Source organism: Arvicanthis niloticus, chromosome 19, assembly GCF_011762505.2.
Source record: "Arvicanthis niloticus isolate mArvNil1 chromosome 19, mArvNil1.pat.X, whole genome shotgun sequence".
Taxonomy (NCBI): Eukaryota; Metazoa; Chordata; class Mammalia; order Rodentia; family Muridae; genus Arvicanthis; species Arvicanthis niloticus.
Genome location: NC_047676.1, coordinates 32,451,237 through 32,468,311, shown reverse-complemented (window position 1 = coordinate 32,468,311; position 17,075 = coordinate 32,451,237). Strand labels below are relative to the sequence as shown.

At 37.1% G+C, this 17,075-nt stretch overlaps 1 protein-coding gene across 1 annotated transcript in view; it reads left to right on the top strand.

The window, feature by feature from the left end:
- Plcxd3 (phosphatidylinositol specific phospholipase C X domain containing 3) overlaps positions 1-16,872 on the top strand; it is a 147,912-nt gene extending 131,040 nt beyond the window's left edge. The window contains exon 3 of the mRNA XM_034523552.2: positions 16,016-16,872. Within this exon, the coding sequence (XP_034379443.1) occupies positions 16,016-16,169 (154 nt within the window). The 3' untranslated portion in view covers positions 16,170-16,872. The remainder of the gene's footprint in view (positions 1-16,015) is intronic.
- Positions 16,873-17,075: the final 203 nt, after the last annotated feature.

Genomic DNA, 17,075 nt, shown 5'->3' with positions numbered 1-17,075 from the left:
TCCTGATTATTTCAGAGTGGCATTGCTAGGAGCAGGACCATGAGAGTAGAATCTACAGAAAGAAAGGGACGGAAAATAAAATTGATGCAATTTAAGATTCAAGAGGTAACTCTTAAAACTTTGGATATATACCACATGCAATGTACATACACACAACCAGAAATGCTTCTTGATATTTTCAAACTAAAAGTTGAACAGGAAGAAAACAAAAAACAGTGTTGCTAATATTGTTAGGAACATAAGTCTCATTAGAAGCTTGGAATTTGTATGTAAGGTTCCCCTGATTATTTCCACAGCTATTATCCTTCCTTCTCTTCTGTCCACATCCAATTCAAAAACTTCTAAAGACTTTTCCCTGTAGATCTCTGAAATAATCTAGGACTGAGTATGCTTTGTTATGCAACATTTTTTGATTTTACCTTTTAGAATTATTTACCTTTTAGAATTATAATTTTAGAATTATACCTTTTAGAATTGTGTGATGTAGAATTATAGAGTTATACAGCATTATACATCATTTTTTTAAAAAATGGGTTTAATTTAGGATATAGAATTAAATGAAATTAATTAAGGTATTTAAGGTCCACAGTGTCGAACATTGTTCCAATGCTTCTATTTCATAGTATATTCTATGTTCAACGACTCTTGGAATCAATAGCTTCTTAATGACTTCATTAAGACCGCTGTGAGTAGCAGCCTGAGGAAAGACAACATGGTCTTTATACCACCTTGCAAGCCGTGTTTCTTTGTTTTCTTATAAGTATAGTCTCAACCAAGCAACTGGTTAGTTTTATAGTCAAATACTCACATATATGTATGATTGTAGTTTTTTTTTTTTTAATAATTAGACATTCTTCCCTTATTCGCTGTCATTGTCACTCAGTAGCATCCAAGGGCAGCTGTCATCCTTTGACAAACCATGACTCCTAACAGTTAGAACTGCCTGCCATGGGTTCCAGCTTCTGGATTTCTCACCTGTTACTGCTCCTCTGCTTTTTAACCACTAAATGGCCTTGGGCTCTCACTGAGAGCTTTTCTTACAGTTCTATGGGGATGAACTAAAGGAGAATTCATAAGGTATAACGCTTGTGTTGCCTCCCCTAAGAGTGGAGCTGCTTCTTCTCTATCCTTTCATCTCACTGAGGCAAAAACCAGCCTGAGGTGCTCAGAAGTTAGACTGTCAAGAGGAAGGTACTGTTGGAATAAATATGAATTGTTAAGAATCGAGTGGAGACAATGGTGGGCTTTAATCATTATTTATAGGACATTGAAACCCACAAAATACTATGAAGAAATAAACTTGGGTAGTCTTTTTATTGTATGTACAGCATGGAATGTTTCAAGTGGAACTTTAATGTAAAAAGAAAAAAGTGCTACAAACCATGTTTCAGAAGAGGTCTTAGTAGAAAAAGTCAGACTAATTTATACTGAGCAAAATACTCACCCAACAATGTTCTGCCTCAGAGGTGTGTTTAGAAGTTAAATTTCCCATTGTGAATAATAAAAGAACCAGATGATGATGGAGACAATGATGATGGAGACAACTTGCTATTCTCTACATCCCTGCTAGACAACTGCATCAACTCTTATGTAGCGTTTTAAGGAACCATAGATAAAGTGGAATGGTCAGAAGGCTGAACAGAGAAGGTTCTCAAATTTATTTAAAGACAGGAAATGGATGTTTTAAGGACAGAATGGGGAAGCAATTTATGGTAGAAATAGAATAGTAATTATTTTCAGAATATAAAAGAATACTATGCTAAAGAATAGACTTGTTCTGAGTAAACCCAGTTTGGATTATTTAATTGTCAAAAAGATCCTCCCAAGAGTGGAGGTGATCCAAAGGTAAGGTTCAGTAGCCTGTATAACTCCAAAGATACTAAAATGTAAAGTAATGTCAAGCCATTGAAAATAATGCTGCAGGAATATAGAAATACTGTATTGTGTAGGTGCCTGGTGCTGGCCTATGAGCTTTTGTGTATGTGCACATATGCACAAACATGTAATGATGTGTTAGAAATGGAAATGGAAGGATGCTCTTGGATCATGTAAGTTTTTAGAACACCATGTTAAGACATAGAAATAAGTTTTATATAATCTCAGTAACACTAATAAAATAACAGGCTTCGTGGACTGTTGTGTGTGTTGCAAATAATAAAGGGGCATTAACATTTCCTAAACCAATTTGGTCAATGAAACTTTTGTCTTGGGAAAGTCTTCTCATTTCTTAGGATGCATTGTTTCCAACTGAATTAAGTTTAGGAAAGAGTTTTGTAGAGATTGTAGTCAGCGATTGTAACTGTATTAAGGTACTTTTAAGCCTGGTGTTCTTTATCATATTTCAGAATGTGATAATGACGTAGTATGTAGGAAGCAAGAGGCAAGCAGGGCACAGATATGACACCTTTGTGGTTTGGTAGACTTGTCATATATTACTGTAGTCCTCAGGAATGCCAATGTGGCTGAAAATGAAAAAGGGTTCAAGTGAAGGGATGTCTGGTAGAATAAATTTCCAACAATACAAACAATAAATAATACAGTATAATATAGTCTTCTAACTTAGACTGAGTTATAGTTTTGTTATCTCCTGGACTATAAAAGGTTGGTTTTTCTAAAGTTATTTGTCAAGAAGAAATTATAAATAAATACCTAGTGAACGCTAGTTTCCTGCAGTACAAATGACATCATCCTATCCTTACAGCTGCAGGTGTCACTTATTAGAAAGGAAAAGGTAAAGAAATTACCCTTGAGTATCTTCCAGGATGGCATGGACCCACAGATACACTAACTCATTAGCACCTGGCTTATTGTGATCAAATTAAGTTTGGCTTGTGTTCATTTCTGCCTGGTAGAATTTCCTCTAAGGAATGTGGAATTTTAGAGATTTAATTTTGTTTCTTTTTTTTTTATTTTTGAGATAACACAGTTACATCATTTGCCCTTCTCCTAACTCCCCCCCTCCCCCTTAGCCTTCACTGCTCTCTTTCAAATTCATGGCCTCTTTTTCACTAATTATTGTTACATGCATGTATGTATATGCATGTATTTTCCAATATACTTCCTGATCATTCTATAGAATGTCACTTGTGTACATGTTTTCATGGCTGCCCATTTGGTATTGAATCACCAGTTGGTACACTTCCATAAAGAAGACATTTTTCTCCATTCTCCACATTTCTTAATTGCCTGTAGTTCTTTGTGTAGGGTTGGGGCCTCATGGGATTTCCTTATCCATATTGGCATGTCTGCTGTTGCTACCCTTGTTCAGTTCATAATTAGATGGTCAAGTTGGTCAGACTTAATTAGTGTAGCTTCTGAGATTACTAGAACACAGAGTCTCACTGAAAACTCCCTGATCCTCTGGCTCTTGCTTGTTTTTTCTACCCTCTCTTTTTCAATGATCACTGAGTCTTAGGCATAGGAGTTATTTTGTAGATGTATCCACTGGATCGGGGCTCCACAACAATTCCCAGGATTAGTTACGGATTTCTGTAATAGTCTCTGTCTATTGCAAAGAGAAGTTTACTTGATGAGAGGTGAGGACTGCAGTCACCTGTGGATAAAAGGACAAATATTTTGAATGCATTTAGGGATCATGGTGTCTTAATAGAGTGGCAGTTGTAGGTTTTCCTCTAAGATCCACGATTTTACTAGCCCTGGGTAGCTAGCTAGATTTCTAGTACTAGGCATGATTATGGGATATGTATGGCTCTCTTAAAATTGAACATCTGACGTGGATTTAATAGTCATGCTCATCTTTAAAAGGATGTATCTCAGGAACAGGAAGATGGATAGAGTACTATACACAAAACCCTGTGATATAATCAGTTCCACTCATTTCTTCCTAGGAGGCTTGGACCGGAGTGTTTATAGGCCAGCTTAGAGTTCCTGAATCTCTCTTACATTATTGTTCACTTAAAGGTTCCCAGAGGGAAATTCTAATACAGTGATTCTCAACTTTCCTAATATTGACACCCTTTAATACAATTCCTCATGTTGTGGTGACTTCCAACCATAAAATTATATTCATTGCTACTTCATAACTGTAATTTAAATACATATGAACTATGAGTCATAAAATAATTATCTGATATGGAGATGGTCTTAGGTAGCCCTTATGAAAGGGTCAAAAAGCCCTGGGAGGCTTTTTAGCCCATAGGTTGAGAACATTGGTCCTAACAACAAGCCTGAGGGGAGATTCTCTGGTCACTGCCAGGGATAGCTTGCCTTTTCAAGCCTTGCAGCTTTATCAAGAGAAAATGAGGCCCATGTGAGTCCCGGCAGTCTGTGGCACTGGGCATAAATTTTGTTTCCTTCAGCTAACTGACCTCTTCTGTTCACATTTTTGAAAACTGAGAAATTGTTTTTGTTTCTGGAGCTAGTCACCTTTATCAGTCTATCTTAGTGACCACTCTAAATGAAGGAGGAACTTCATAATCACAGAAAGCCCTCCATCTAAATTAAAGACTTGTGGGTTGGTTTCCATAACAGATCCTAGGATGCTTGGACTTCAGAATTGAAGGCTTATTCTGGAGTCAGCTGAAATCAAGTCTTATGGGAGACTGAACAAAAGAGAATTTTGAGGAAGAAATGAAACGTTGATGTCATTAGAACAAAGGCTCCAACAAACTTCCCAGGAAACTAGAGCTGTGATGGATATTCTGGATTGACCTACCTTGAACCAATTGCATCTATCCACCCCTTCCAAGATAACCATTAGATACATGATATGTGCTAGAACAATACATGCACATTTTCTCATAAAGTGGCTCTCTGCTGAGGGTCATTTTTATTTTAAAAAAAAAAAAAAAAAAGCCAGCTTCTATCTGATCGCTGGCAACCTTCCTAGAAGATGGAATAATATCACCCTCTGTTCAGCAGCTAGGACCAGAGTAGATAATTCAACTGACCCAACACACTGTACACTTAAGTAACAGAGCAGCTATTAGCAGTCACATGCCTAAAAGTCACCTCAAAGCAGAAAGATGAGAGCTAACTACATACATAGTGTCCGTGTTAATGCTGAGGATGGAGCACTGTTGCCTTCTTGTTCCATTTACGAGTCACTTATTTTATCTTTAGTCATTTATTTTGTCTTACCTGAGATGCTAGCATTCTTGTGGGAATTCATTGTGGGAATCAGCACAGCAAGTCTGCAGAAAAAAAAACCACGTTATTAGTTGATAGATGAATAGATAAAGAAAAGATGTATGTATACACAATGGAATGTCATTTGGCTATAAAAAGAATAATGGCCTGTCATTTGTGACAAAATAGATCGAAGCACAGGATGGTGTGTTCAGTCAAAATGACTGAAAAAATAACACAGAAAGGGAATGCTGCAGGCTTTCCATACTTGAAACAAAGAAGTTGACCCTAAAGTAAAAGCATGGTTGCAGAGAGAGAGAGAGAGAGAGAGAGAGAGAGAGAGAGAGAGAGAGAGAGAGAGAGAAGGAAGCAGAGGAAGCAGAATGGGGTTAGATAATGTTTATCAAAAAAGAGTTGGGAATGACATGGTCCAGTGTTCTACAGGGCAGTGAGGGAGCTGTAGTTCACAATTGTCTATTGTATATTTAAGAACAACAAAAGAAGACCTAGGACAAATGAGACCCCTCAGCAGTTAAAGGTGCATGCTTTCTTCCTGTTGACTTATCTATCCCTGGGATCCCTATGGTAGAACAAGAGAACTTACTCTTTCAAATTGTCTTCTGACATCCACACATGCACCATGATATCCACAAGCCTTCCTCCAGTCAATCAAGGAATGTGATATTTTTTTTTAAGAAAGAAGAGCTAAAAGGTTTCAAAAATAAAGGAAAGATAAGGTCATGGTGGTGCTACATGGATTAAATATCATTCTGTCTTTTCAATAAATATGTATGATTATTTTTAATAAAAAAAAAAAAAAACTACTGAACTGATTTTCAAAAATTCTTACTAACAGTCAATCCGTGAAGCAGTTTATCTGAGTCACAAGCTGACAGATGGTGGGCAGATGGTGGCCTTTAACATTGCTACCTCTGCTATTCCTAGGTCTGACTTGGGAATCACTTTCTCGCTTTTGTTCTCTTGACTGTTTCGGATGCTTACAAGGAGAACTTTGTAAGCACTAGGCGCTTAGTGACCCGAGAAACAAACATGGAGCGACTTTGAGAGTTATTTTTCCCTAGCAAAGACAGAAACAGTTAAGGCGCTTCCTCACAAGGTCAGCAGCAGCTCTTAGCAAATGGGACTCGTTCCAAAGAGGAGAGGCATTAACAGATAGACACTGTCCTGTGCACTAAGGTGAATCGTTCCTGTGCTTTGAATACTCAAATTCCCCGGTGCAGTGGTAATAAGTCGGGGGCTGTTGATGCCAAGGAAGAGAGTGTGAAATGAGAACACTCGGTCCTATGCAGAACTGTTTGTTAAAGTTGACATTCTGCAGTGGAAAGAAAAACAATTGTCTGTCCTCCGGCAATCTAATCTTACTAATATATTGAAGGGTCTCTTTGTTTAGAATTTGTAGTTTTCTTTCTTGCTTCATTCCCTCAGAATATTAACAGACAAAATAGCTCTTGCACACCAGGAGGGCCCTTCAGAGGGTTGCCTGAACTCACATTCTGTCTCCTACCAGGGCTGTGAGTCACTCTGAAACGCTGCCTGGGAGCGAGTGATGAGCCCGAGGACACAGTCCATTTTCTGAACTCTCATTTTTCTTGTACTTTATATGATCGGATTTTAATTGAAAATGGATTTTTAACAGTTTTCCTAGTTACAACAAAACAGGCTGCTGTTGCCATCATCAAGGGAAAAAGATGACTTCTCTTGCTTTGCTTTGATTTCATTACTTTCTGTTAAACAAACAGCACAAAAACAAAACTGAGCTGAACGTTCTGAGATGGGAAGGAGTTTAGAAATATCTCATAAGCTTCAGAAGTCTTGCAATCTTCTCCCTGGAAATCTTAAGCTGCTCATACCTTTTGGAGGGGGTTGACGCTTGGTCAGTTCCTGTGCCCCTATCTCTCTACTGTGTCTGCAGCTTTTGTGCCTGTGTCTTGCAGTGCTCAGAACACATCTCTTGTGGCTGAGCTGTGTTCTACAACCCTGGACTACATCTGAGGAGCGCTATCAAAGACCTTATCCCCTAAGAGAGAGAGCAAATCTCAGAACACTATCATTTCTATTTTTATAACTGAGGTTAACTGTTGAATGCAATTTTAATCCCTATCCCTTTCTCCCCATCTCTCCAAATGAAGGGATAGTTTTTAACAGGGCAAGGATCAATACTTAGGTCATCAGAAATGGTTAAAGCACTCTTAACTGCTGAGACAACTGGCTAACCCTGTAAACATATTTTTCTCTTTTGTTCCTTGACCATTTCGTGTGCTTAGAATGGAAACTTTGTAAACACTACGTGCTTAGTGAATGGGTTGGAGGGATCATACTACAAAATTCTTTCCCAGAGTGTAATTTTAGGGAAAGAATTTAAATCAGTTATTTTTATCAAGTATTAATCAGAGATGCTACTTCCAGCCATGCACATGTGTGTGCATGTGGATGTGTGTGGATGTGTGCGGGTGTGTGTGTGTGTGTGTGTGTGTGTGTGTGTGTGTGTCAGCGTGAGTTTGAGGATTTTATAACGTATGAGGCACACCAGTTTACCTGTGGTTATTTTGAAGGTCTGCCCTTGTGTAACCTGCAGACATAAATTTTCTCTGTGGGCTACCACGTGCTTCCACGTACAAAATGTCAGCCTTCAGGCTAAGATTCTCTTCCAGCTTTATCTCTCTTCTCTTTACATTTGAAGCAAAACTTCCAAACCTTTAGAACTGGCCAGATTGCTAGGAAATTACATTTAAAGTTTTTTAGCCTTAATTTGAATTAAGAGAAGAATATCTGACATTGTTCACAACTCTGCTGATTGCCAAGGCCTGAGGCTCTAAGAAAAGGCAGACAGTAACAAAACCCTGATTTTTTTAGTGTTCATACCAACCCATATCTTAAGTGCATGAAAGAATGCTATAAAAATCAGTGCGTTGTTTTGGGAAACTCCTATCATTTGGTAAAGAAAATATTGCCAAAAGGTAATGCATTCAAAATAAAATTATGAACAACACAATTGTTTTACTGTCTATAATTACTTATTCCTGGCTATAAAATGCAGCAATTAAAAGAAATAATGGGAGTACCATGCATAAAATATAGTTGTGTAAGTGTATCATACATGCATGTACCCTTCAATGTGAATGCAACATAGACTCCTAATATATTTCTAATAAATTAAATTCTAGTTAAATAGAAGTGCTGATAACCAGTAAGTATAATGAATGTTAAATAAATTTGATGAACTTGCTAGACACAATTAGTAAATATCATTCTTAAAGGGGAGGTGATAATTACAACATTTATAGTCATACAGAATCACGTGGCACTTTGTGTTGGTGGGGAAAGACACTTTAAAGTCCACTAGTCAGTTTGAAACTTGGGTGCTTGCACCTGCTGAGAAGAAAAACTGTAAAATTCTTCAATAATTTTTTGAGAGTCATTTTTATCCCCACAGAAGAGCAAGGAGTCGGAGCTAGTCCTTGTGGCAGTAGTCACGAGGGGGCTGAGCAGTAGCTTTACTGGCTGCTTTCTGTCTTCTGCCTCTATTTCCAAATCCAATTGCGTGTTTACTGACCTACTGACTACCGCATTCACGCCAGGCCCTGTGCCGGGTGTCAGGAACGCTACAGCATAAAAACAGTGCACTTGCTTAAAATATTTGCAGTTTTGTGAAGGAGGCAGACTTTGTCACTGGTTAAAGGCATAAACATGATACTTCTGGCGACTCTCTTGAAGAAATGTCATTTAAACTTTCATCTAAAGACGAGTGAATTGGCTAAGTAATAAGGCAGAAAAATGAAAGAAATTATTTGTAGAACAACAACAAAACCAACAAACAACAACAAAACACAAATAATAATTTTAAACAAGAGTCATAAAGTTCTCTGAGTGAATGAGCCCCCACTAGCCACAAAAACTGATAGCACCTTAATTTTAGCCCTTCCAGATCTTTGACTATAAGAAATAAATTTCAATTGTTTATGAGCCTGGCCAGGCTTCTTACTACAACACTTAACTAAGAAAACCCACCAAGACTGTTCAACTGTTGGTATTTTGTTTTGCCAGAACAGACTTGTCAGTTTGTTCTAGTTATCTGCTTGATGCTAAGCAGAATTGAGTATTTGTCACTTAGCTGTACGTTATATATTCTCTGTGGCAATATTGCCTCCAAGGAGCAAAGATTGATTCTTGATGAAGTGAATTAAAAATTTTTTTTTACTTTTATACACTTATAAATCATAAATATATAAACAGTATGAGCATAGATAGATAAACAATCATTCATCTATGGTATTAAAATATCACTAAAAAAGAGAGAAAACAGGAAAATTTAAACAAAGACGATCTAGAGGAACAGTCATAAAAGAGACACTACTCCATATAAATGTTTGGTGGTATTTGCTAGTTTAATCAAGTGTAGTGGGTCTTTGTTTAACATAATTCTACTTTTGATTGCCTAAGTATTTGAGAATCAAGTTGGCATAATTGCTTGGTTTTGCCTTTAGTATCATATCGACTCTTAAAATGTGTGTGCATGTATGTGTGTATGTGTGTATGTATGTATGTATGTGTGTGTGTGTGTGTGTGTATGTATGTATGTTTGTATGTATACACAGAAATTAGAAATATACTCATGGCCCAGTGAAATATTTCCAACCTATTACTTGTGTTCCATTTGAGGACTATATGTATGCTACCCTGAAAGAATGTTCCAGCACTCATCAAAGCCTTCTGTTATAGAATAATAATAATAATAATAATAATAATAATAATAATAATAATAATAATAAAATTATAATAGTAATAATAATATATTCAGAGTGCTTGTTTGTGTCCTCCTGACCTCTCTCCATAGGGATAAAAATTTGGGGACCAGGAATTTAATCTCAGTGTTGTGAGGGCCTCTGCGTCTATCTACAGTGGTCATGGTTCTGAGATGGAGATTTGAGTGCTCATGAGCCTCTGGTTACCTGGTACCCTAGAGATCCAGGGAACAATCCCTTCAGTTAAGATGAATAGAATCAACACTGGGCCTGTCATCTGTTACTTACTCCTCCTCTCACTGATGAAGGACGAGTTAGACATTGGAAAAATATTCTTCCTGGGAAATGGACTCGGTTCACAGAATTCTTTCCCAGATACATATATCTTTTGTAAATGCAAGAACAATACTGTATGTACCCAGAACAGGGATACTTCATCTGCTTCAATGGATCCAAAACAGAGAACTCCCTGACCTCGATCTCTTTTTCCATCTTCTTCATCTACTTTTCCCCTCTCCATCTTTGCCCTATCTCCTTAATAAACCCCACTTGGAACCGTAAAAAAAAAAAAAAGAATCCAAAAGAGACTGATGGGCTCCAAACCCGAGTGGCTGCACACACGTCAGTGTAGCACACTTCTAATAGGCAAGGATGCTTATGTGTCGTTGTTTTAGAGATCTAGGATATTTATTTTAAGTTAGGAATTTCCAGTAACTCTTGCTGCTGTGAGAACCAAATTTCCCTACCCACCAGTCTGTTTTTGAAAGCAAGGAACCTTTGAGAGAATTTGAGAAGCAACCATATCCTCAGTGGGTTTATAAACAAATAAGGAGAGATTTAGGAACATGGACCAAAATTTTACAGATATGATTCAGAACTTTAGTATAGAGCCAGTTGTGATGGTGAAGGTCTTTTTCATCACTGCACTTGGGAGGCAGAAGCAGGAAGATTGCTTGACTTCCAGCCTAGCCTGGTCTACAAAGCAAGTCCCAGAATGTCCATTTTTCTCAAGCAAACAAACAACAATGATGATGTGTAATCACTATCAATGGTTACTTACTCTACGCCATGTTAGTGTGTCTCATAGCCTTAGTGTAGCCAAAAGTTCCTCATCTAACCCTGCCCAGATGGATTGAGTTGTACGGGTGTTTTCCAGCATCTGGAGAAGCATCCAGACACACATCCCATGCTTCAGTCCCACAAAGTTATTTTTTTCATGACCTCTAATTTTTTTCCCTTCTTATTCCTACCCATCCCCTGAAAACTGCTGACCTTCAAGTGTGTTGCTTTCTTCTCTGTCCACACAATTCTGGATGATTTTATTCATGGTGCTCTTTCTCGTGTCTGTGCCTATTGTCAGAGGTTTAGTGAATGACCTAAATAATTTTTAGGTAGTGAGTAGCATCTGCATGTCTACATCCAATCCTATACAAGTTGTCATTTGTCACCTCTATCCATTTCTAAGACACATTGTTGCTATTCCACAGCTGGACATACTGTTTCTATCTGTATCATCCTATAGGCTCATTGCTTTTTCTTAACTGACACATATTTATAGATAACTATGAACCACCAGCTGATGTTTCATTATACACATACTGTGTAATGTCCAAACCAAGGTAAATACATTGATCTCCTCAAATGCTTATTCTTTCTTTGTGAGGGAAGAATTTTAAATTATTAATTCTAGCTTGTTCTATAAATATATAATATGTTTCATTATCATTTGTTTGAATACAAGTTTTTGCTTTACTTTTCTCTCTGTATAAGAACACAGGACTTCTTTCTTCTATCTCACTACCAACTTATTTACTAAGCCTTCTTCATACTCTGTTTCTTGAATTTTTCCTAGGCTTTGGTAACCATCAGTCTACTACCAACATTTATGAGGGTAAACACTTTTAGATTGCACATGTAAGTGAATTTACATGGTACTTACCTTTTAGTTTGCTTGATGTAGTACCATCCAGTTCAATCAATATCATTGAAAATAAAAATCCTTTATTCTTTTTGAGGAAGAATAGTATTCCTTTAAGTTCATCTATTCATCTGTTGATGGACCTTTGGATTGCTACCATTTGTTGGCTTTTTTTTAATATTGAAGCATTAATATATGAGTACATACATTTTTGACACACTGATTTTTATTGCTTTGACTGTAAATCCAGCCATATAGAATGGATTCTATTAATAAATTTTTGAGGAACATCTTTATTGTTTCCTAAATGGCTACTAATTTATGGCCCAAAGTGTTTCATTGTTTCTGTAATCTCACAATTATTTGTTATCTTGTGTGTGTGTGTGTGTGTCCTGGGTATTGAACACAGGGTTTCACACATTCTAAATTTAGGGCCACAGAGTTCATCCCTAAGCCCATCTCTTTTTGATGACAACTAATCTAACTAAAGTTATTTTATTTTTGTTATAATCTAACAATAGGCGATGCTGAAAACTTTTAACATACAAGTCAGCTATTTACATATTCTTTTGAGAAATATGTATCTAGTTCTGTCTATTTTTAGAACAGATTATTTGTTGAACAATATTTACTTTGCTTTTTCTATTGAATAGTCTAGGTTCTTTCTGCAATTTGGATATACTCAGTTGTTCAATGTATACTGCATGAACATATTTCACTATTCTGCGAGTTAACTCTGATCTGTTGACTGTTTTCTTACCTATGAAGAGCCTTTAAGTTTTATTTAGTCTTATTTTTTTTTACTTTCACTTGAGAAAAGGAAAAGAAAAATATATGATCTCATTTCTGAAAATCCTGTGTCTGTTCTAATGTCTTGAAGTGTTCCAACTATATTTTATTCTAGCAGTATTGTAATTATGAGTTATGTTTGCATTTTTAAACCAGCTCAGTCACTGATTCTTTTATGTAACTGTAGATAAATAGAGATCTGACTTCATTCTTCTGTTTGTAAAGACCTTGTTTCTATTACCTCTTATTGAAAAGAACATCCTTTCTCCAACCCATATTCTTAGCACCACTTTTGAAGATCAGTTGCTACAGATGCACAAATTTATCTCTGATATTCCCACATTATTCCCCATCATCTCTGTTTTAAGTCTTGGCAACCCAATGGGAGATGTTTCAAAGCAACAGAGCTTTCAGGCCATGGTGTGGCTTCTGCTCACTGAACTTACCTAGCTTTACCGTAAGAGGAGCAATAAATAATGAGAAATAGTGTATTTTGAGTAGAGAAATAAGAATTTTCCTTAAGGGCAAGACATCAACCACCAAAGCTCCCAGTCAGAGAGAACCTTCATTTGAAAGGAGAGAGACTGAATTAGCTATATCACTGAAGGGATGCCCTGCTCCAAAGCAAGCATTTAAGAATGTTCTTCTTATGTTCAGTAACTAAGGCATACAAAGACCATTACATCTATGATAGAAGGGCTGTACTGCATTTTGACCTGGCAGTAGAATTTTCCAGCATCATTCAGAGATTGCTGATTTTACAAGCTTATGAAATGAAAAAAAAAAAATGTATAGGTGGTAGAAGTTTGAAATGAGGCTTTGGAAAAGCAGCTAAGGCTACAAAACTCTGTGATAAAATTAAATTCTCAACAAAGAGGTTTTGGGGTGTGTTAGAAGAAACTGTGTTCAAGTCTAAGTCACAGTAGATAACTCAGGATGTTGGAGATGCCCGGATTGTTGCATATTTGCCAATAAAATCATGGAATGAGACAGGTCCCGAGGCCAGAAGGGTTGGTCTGTGCAAGATCTTGGATGTCCACATGGCAACAACACAGACTTCAGATGTTTGACAGGGTTGTATTTTGTATTTGCCCTATTAGATTTTGAGTTTGTTTTGGTCAGGTCTTTGTTGTCCTCATATCCGTTCATTTTTAAAAGGAACGTTTACTCTGTAACATTGTATATTGGAAGAATATAACTTAGTTGTTACATTTCTCCCCAGAGCTCTCAGTTAAGAGATTGTTTTGAATCCCAGAAGAGACTTTTGGCTTTGAGTGCTATTGATCTTGCCTGTTCAATTCCTATGGGAATTTTGAAGTTAGATTGGATATATTTTAAAGTATGAAATTTCCATGAGCCCATAGAGACAAGTAGTGGATTGCTATGGTTTAAAAGTGATGTACTTCTTATTGTGGTGCCTTGTGGGCTTTCCCACATCCACTTTAGCATGGCTATTGTTGTCCTTGTTCAGCTCATGTTTAGGCAGCCATGTTGGTGTGACTTTATGGTTGTAGCTTCTGACATTCCTAAGATGCACATTCTCATGGCAAACCCTCTGATCTTCTGGCTATTACAGTCTTCCTGCCTCCACTTTCTCAATGATCCCTGAGCCTTAAATACCAGTTATTTTATAGATGTTTGCACTGGCCCTGGGCTCCACAGTTCCGCATTTCTATTGGTTAGAGTTGATGTAATTACATTATAATCTCAAGAAATAAAAATAAAAAGTAATTTAAAAATTGTTGCATTTAGGTACGCACAGCCATGGACTAACTCTCAGGCTGATAAGGAATTGGTTTGTGATCTTTATTTCTTATTGTCAATTTGATTGGGTTTTGGGATAACTTAGGAATAAGCCTTTGGGCATAACTCTGAGTTTTTTCAGAGACATTTAGCTGAGGAAGAAAGACTCACTCTAAATATGTTTTAGGGTATACAAAAGGGATAAAAAGGAAGAAATAAACAGAAAAGTTTGAAAGACACCAGTGTTTATCTGCCTCTGCTTCCTGATGGTCAACCCAATGTGGCGAGCCTCCCACTCTCCTGTGGCCAAGCTATCTCTGCTACAAAATAAAACCCCAAATTGCTTTTGCCGTTACTTTGTCACAGCATTAGAAAAAGTAGCTGAGCCATGTTCCTGATAGGAACCTCACAGTTTCTTCATACACCTTACCTTGTCTTTAACTAATCTCCTTTCCCCTTTTCCAAGTTTAGTTCTCCTACCCTTTCGGGCCATTCAGTAGCTAGGATGCTTTTCCTAGAAAGCCATGGACTAACTGTTTCAAAACAACAGAAGTTTGCACAATGTCCCCTTATCAGCGAGGCCTAATAAGCTGCCACTTTTAAGCTGCAATCTACACCGCTCTTTCTCAGCTTTCTGCCAATACTTTCATTTCTTTATTTGGTTTTGTAGTATTCGTTTTCCATTGCCCAACTATGCCAATAATGTACTTAAGTTTATCATTTGTTACATGTCTTAATATATTAGACTATAAGCTTACATTTACTACACTTTTTGTTTTCTCATTGCATGTATGTTCAAGGGATGGTACGTATACCAGAGTGCATCTGCCAGAGAACAATATTCAAGAACAAGTTATTAATTTCCCCTATGTGGGACCCAAGGATCAAGCTTAGGTCATCAATCTTGACTACAAGCATTCCTAACTGCTGAGGGAACCAGCTGATCCTATAAGCTAGCAGATTTGTATTTTTTTCTCTTGGATATTTCAAGTGCTTACAGTGGGAACTTGTAAGTACTAGATGCTTAGTGAGTGGGCTGGAAGGAAAGGGCCATGATTATACCTTATATTGAAACTTTTTTTTGCTCACCTGCTTTAACCTTAGAGTTTTTGAAAGCAAGATATTTACTTTGTGCTTATCTGCAACCTATTTATACATTTTATAAAAAACAATGGGAGTGTCATTAACATTTGCCAAGCACACCATAGATGGCTCACCTTGTCCCACAGCTTTGTAGGGTACGCAATTATAATATGCAAAACCTGAGGAGAAATTTCTGATTCATTGTAAAATATAGCAGTATTTGAGAGCTGCAAAGGTAAAAGTCTAATATAGACCAATATAATAAAAATCTCTTGTTCATGTTTTATTCATGAGTGAAGAATCCAGGTAATGACAATGACATAACAGGTAAAGGCATTTGCTATCAACAATAGCAACCTAAGTTGATCCTTGGAACTCACACTGTGGAAGGAGAGAGCGATTCCCACACGTTATCCTCTGACCTCCACAGGCACACTGTGGCTCATGCATATGCCAGCAATACACATGAATAAATTTAAATAAACTTAAGATTTCACTCTAGTTTTTTGGGGTCATTTTCTACCAGTTCTACTTGTATTTGAGATATCTATTTTGGTAAATTAAACAGCCACAGACCTTTGACTGATGTCACCATGCCTTCTTTGACTTTTCTTTCTGCTTCCTTTCTCAGAGCTCTTCCTGCCATGATGCAGTGGATCCGCACCCAGAAGCCAGGAGAAAGTGGCATCAATATTGTCACTGCTGATTTTGTAGAACTTGGTGACTTTATCAGCACTGTCATAAAACTCAACTATGTCTTTGATGAAGGAGAAGCCAACACTTGATATTACTCTTTGAAGTGTCCATGAGGAAGATAGAGAAGCCTCATTGTATTAGACATATTATCAATAAGCCCTCTGATTTTCCTGTTCCACTGAGTCTCTGAAGGAATTAGGGCTTAGACATGGGTGGGAAATGAGGGTAAACCATGTCTTCAGTGATTGTAACCATACTCTGCATTGCTATAAATATGTCATTTCCAATTTGGTGACCAAGATCTACTTCTAGTGTTAGGAATAGAAAAGAGCAGTGAATTTCATTTTTCAGAATTAATGTTTGTGCTGTGTAACTCATGAGTGTTTACTAGATTGCATTTTCTAACTTCAACCTCGGGCTCCTGTATTATTCATGGCCCCTACCCTTTCCACTCCCTCTCTCTTGCTCGCTCTTTCTAATTAGATGCTATATGGGTCTCAAAACAATTGAATGCCCAACATAGTGTGTGTTGCATTGTTGTGCCGAAATGTGTTTGTTTTGTGAGACTTGGTAAAATATTCCATAGTCATCTGCAATTGGGCAATCATAGCTAATTCTTGGTCATAGAAAATATGCATCAAATCAGTCTCTCTGCATCAGTAATATTGGCAGTCTGGAATGATTTTGTGTTTCATGAAAACAAGTGCATTTCACAGAGGCTCTGTGTGAGGCAGCTATGACTATCATGCAAACGGACTTTTGGATGGACTATGAGTATCAACTTCACAGTGTAAAAAAGAAAAAAAAAGAATGGTGTATACATAGATGCTTTTTTAATTCAGCAAAGTCTTAAATAATAATGTCCTGCAAATGTCAAACTACAAATGTGTGGAAATCAGAAAAAAACAAATCTGATTTCTTTAAATCTTTAAACTTTAAAAACTTCTCTTAATAAATGTATTTTTTTCCAAAAGTTGAAAAGGAAAGACCATGAG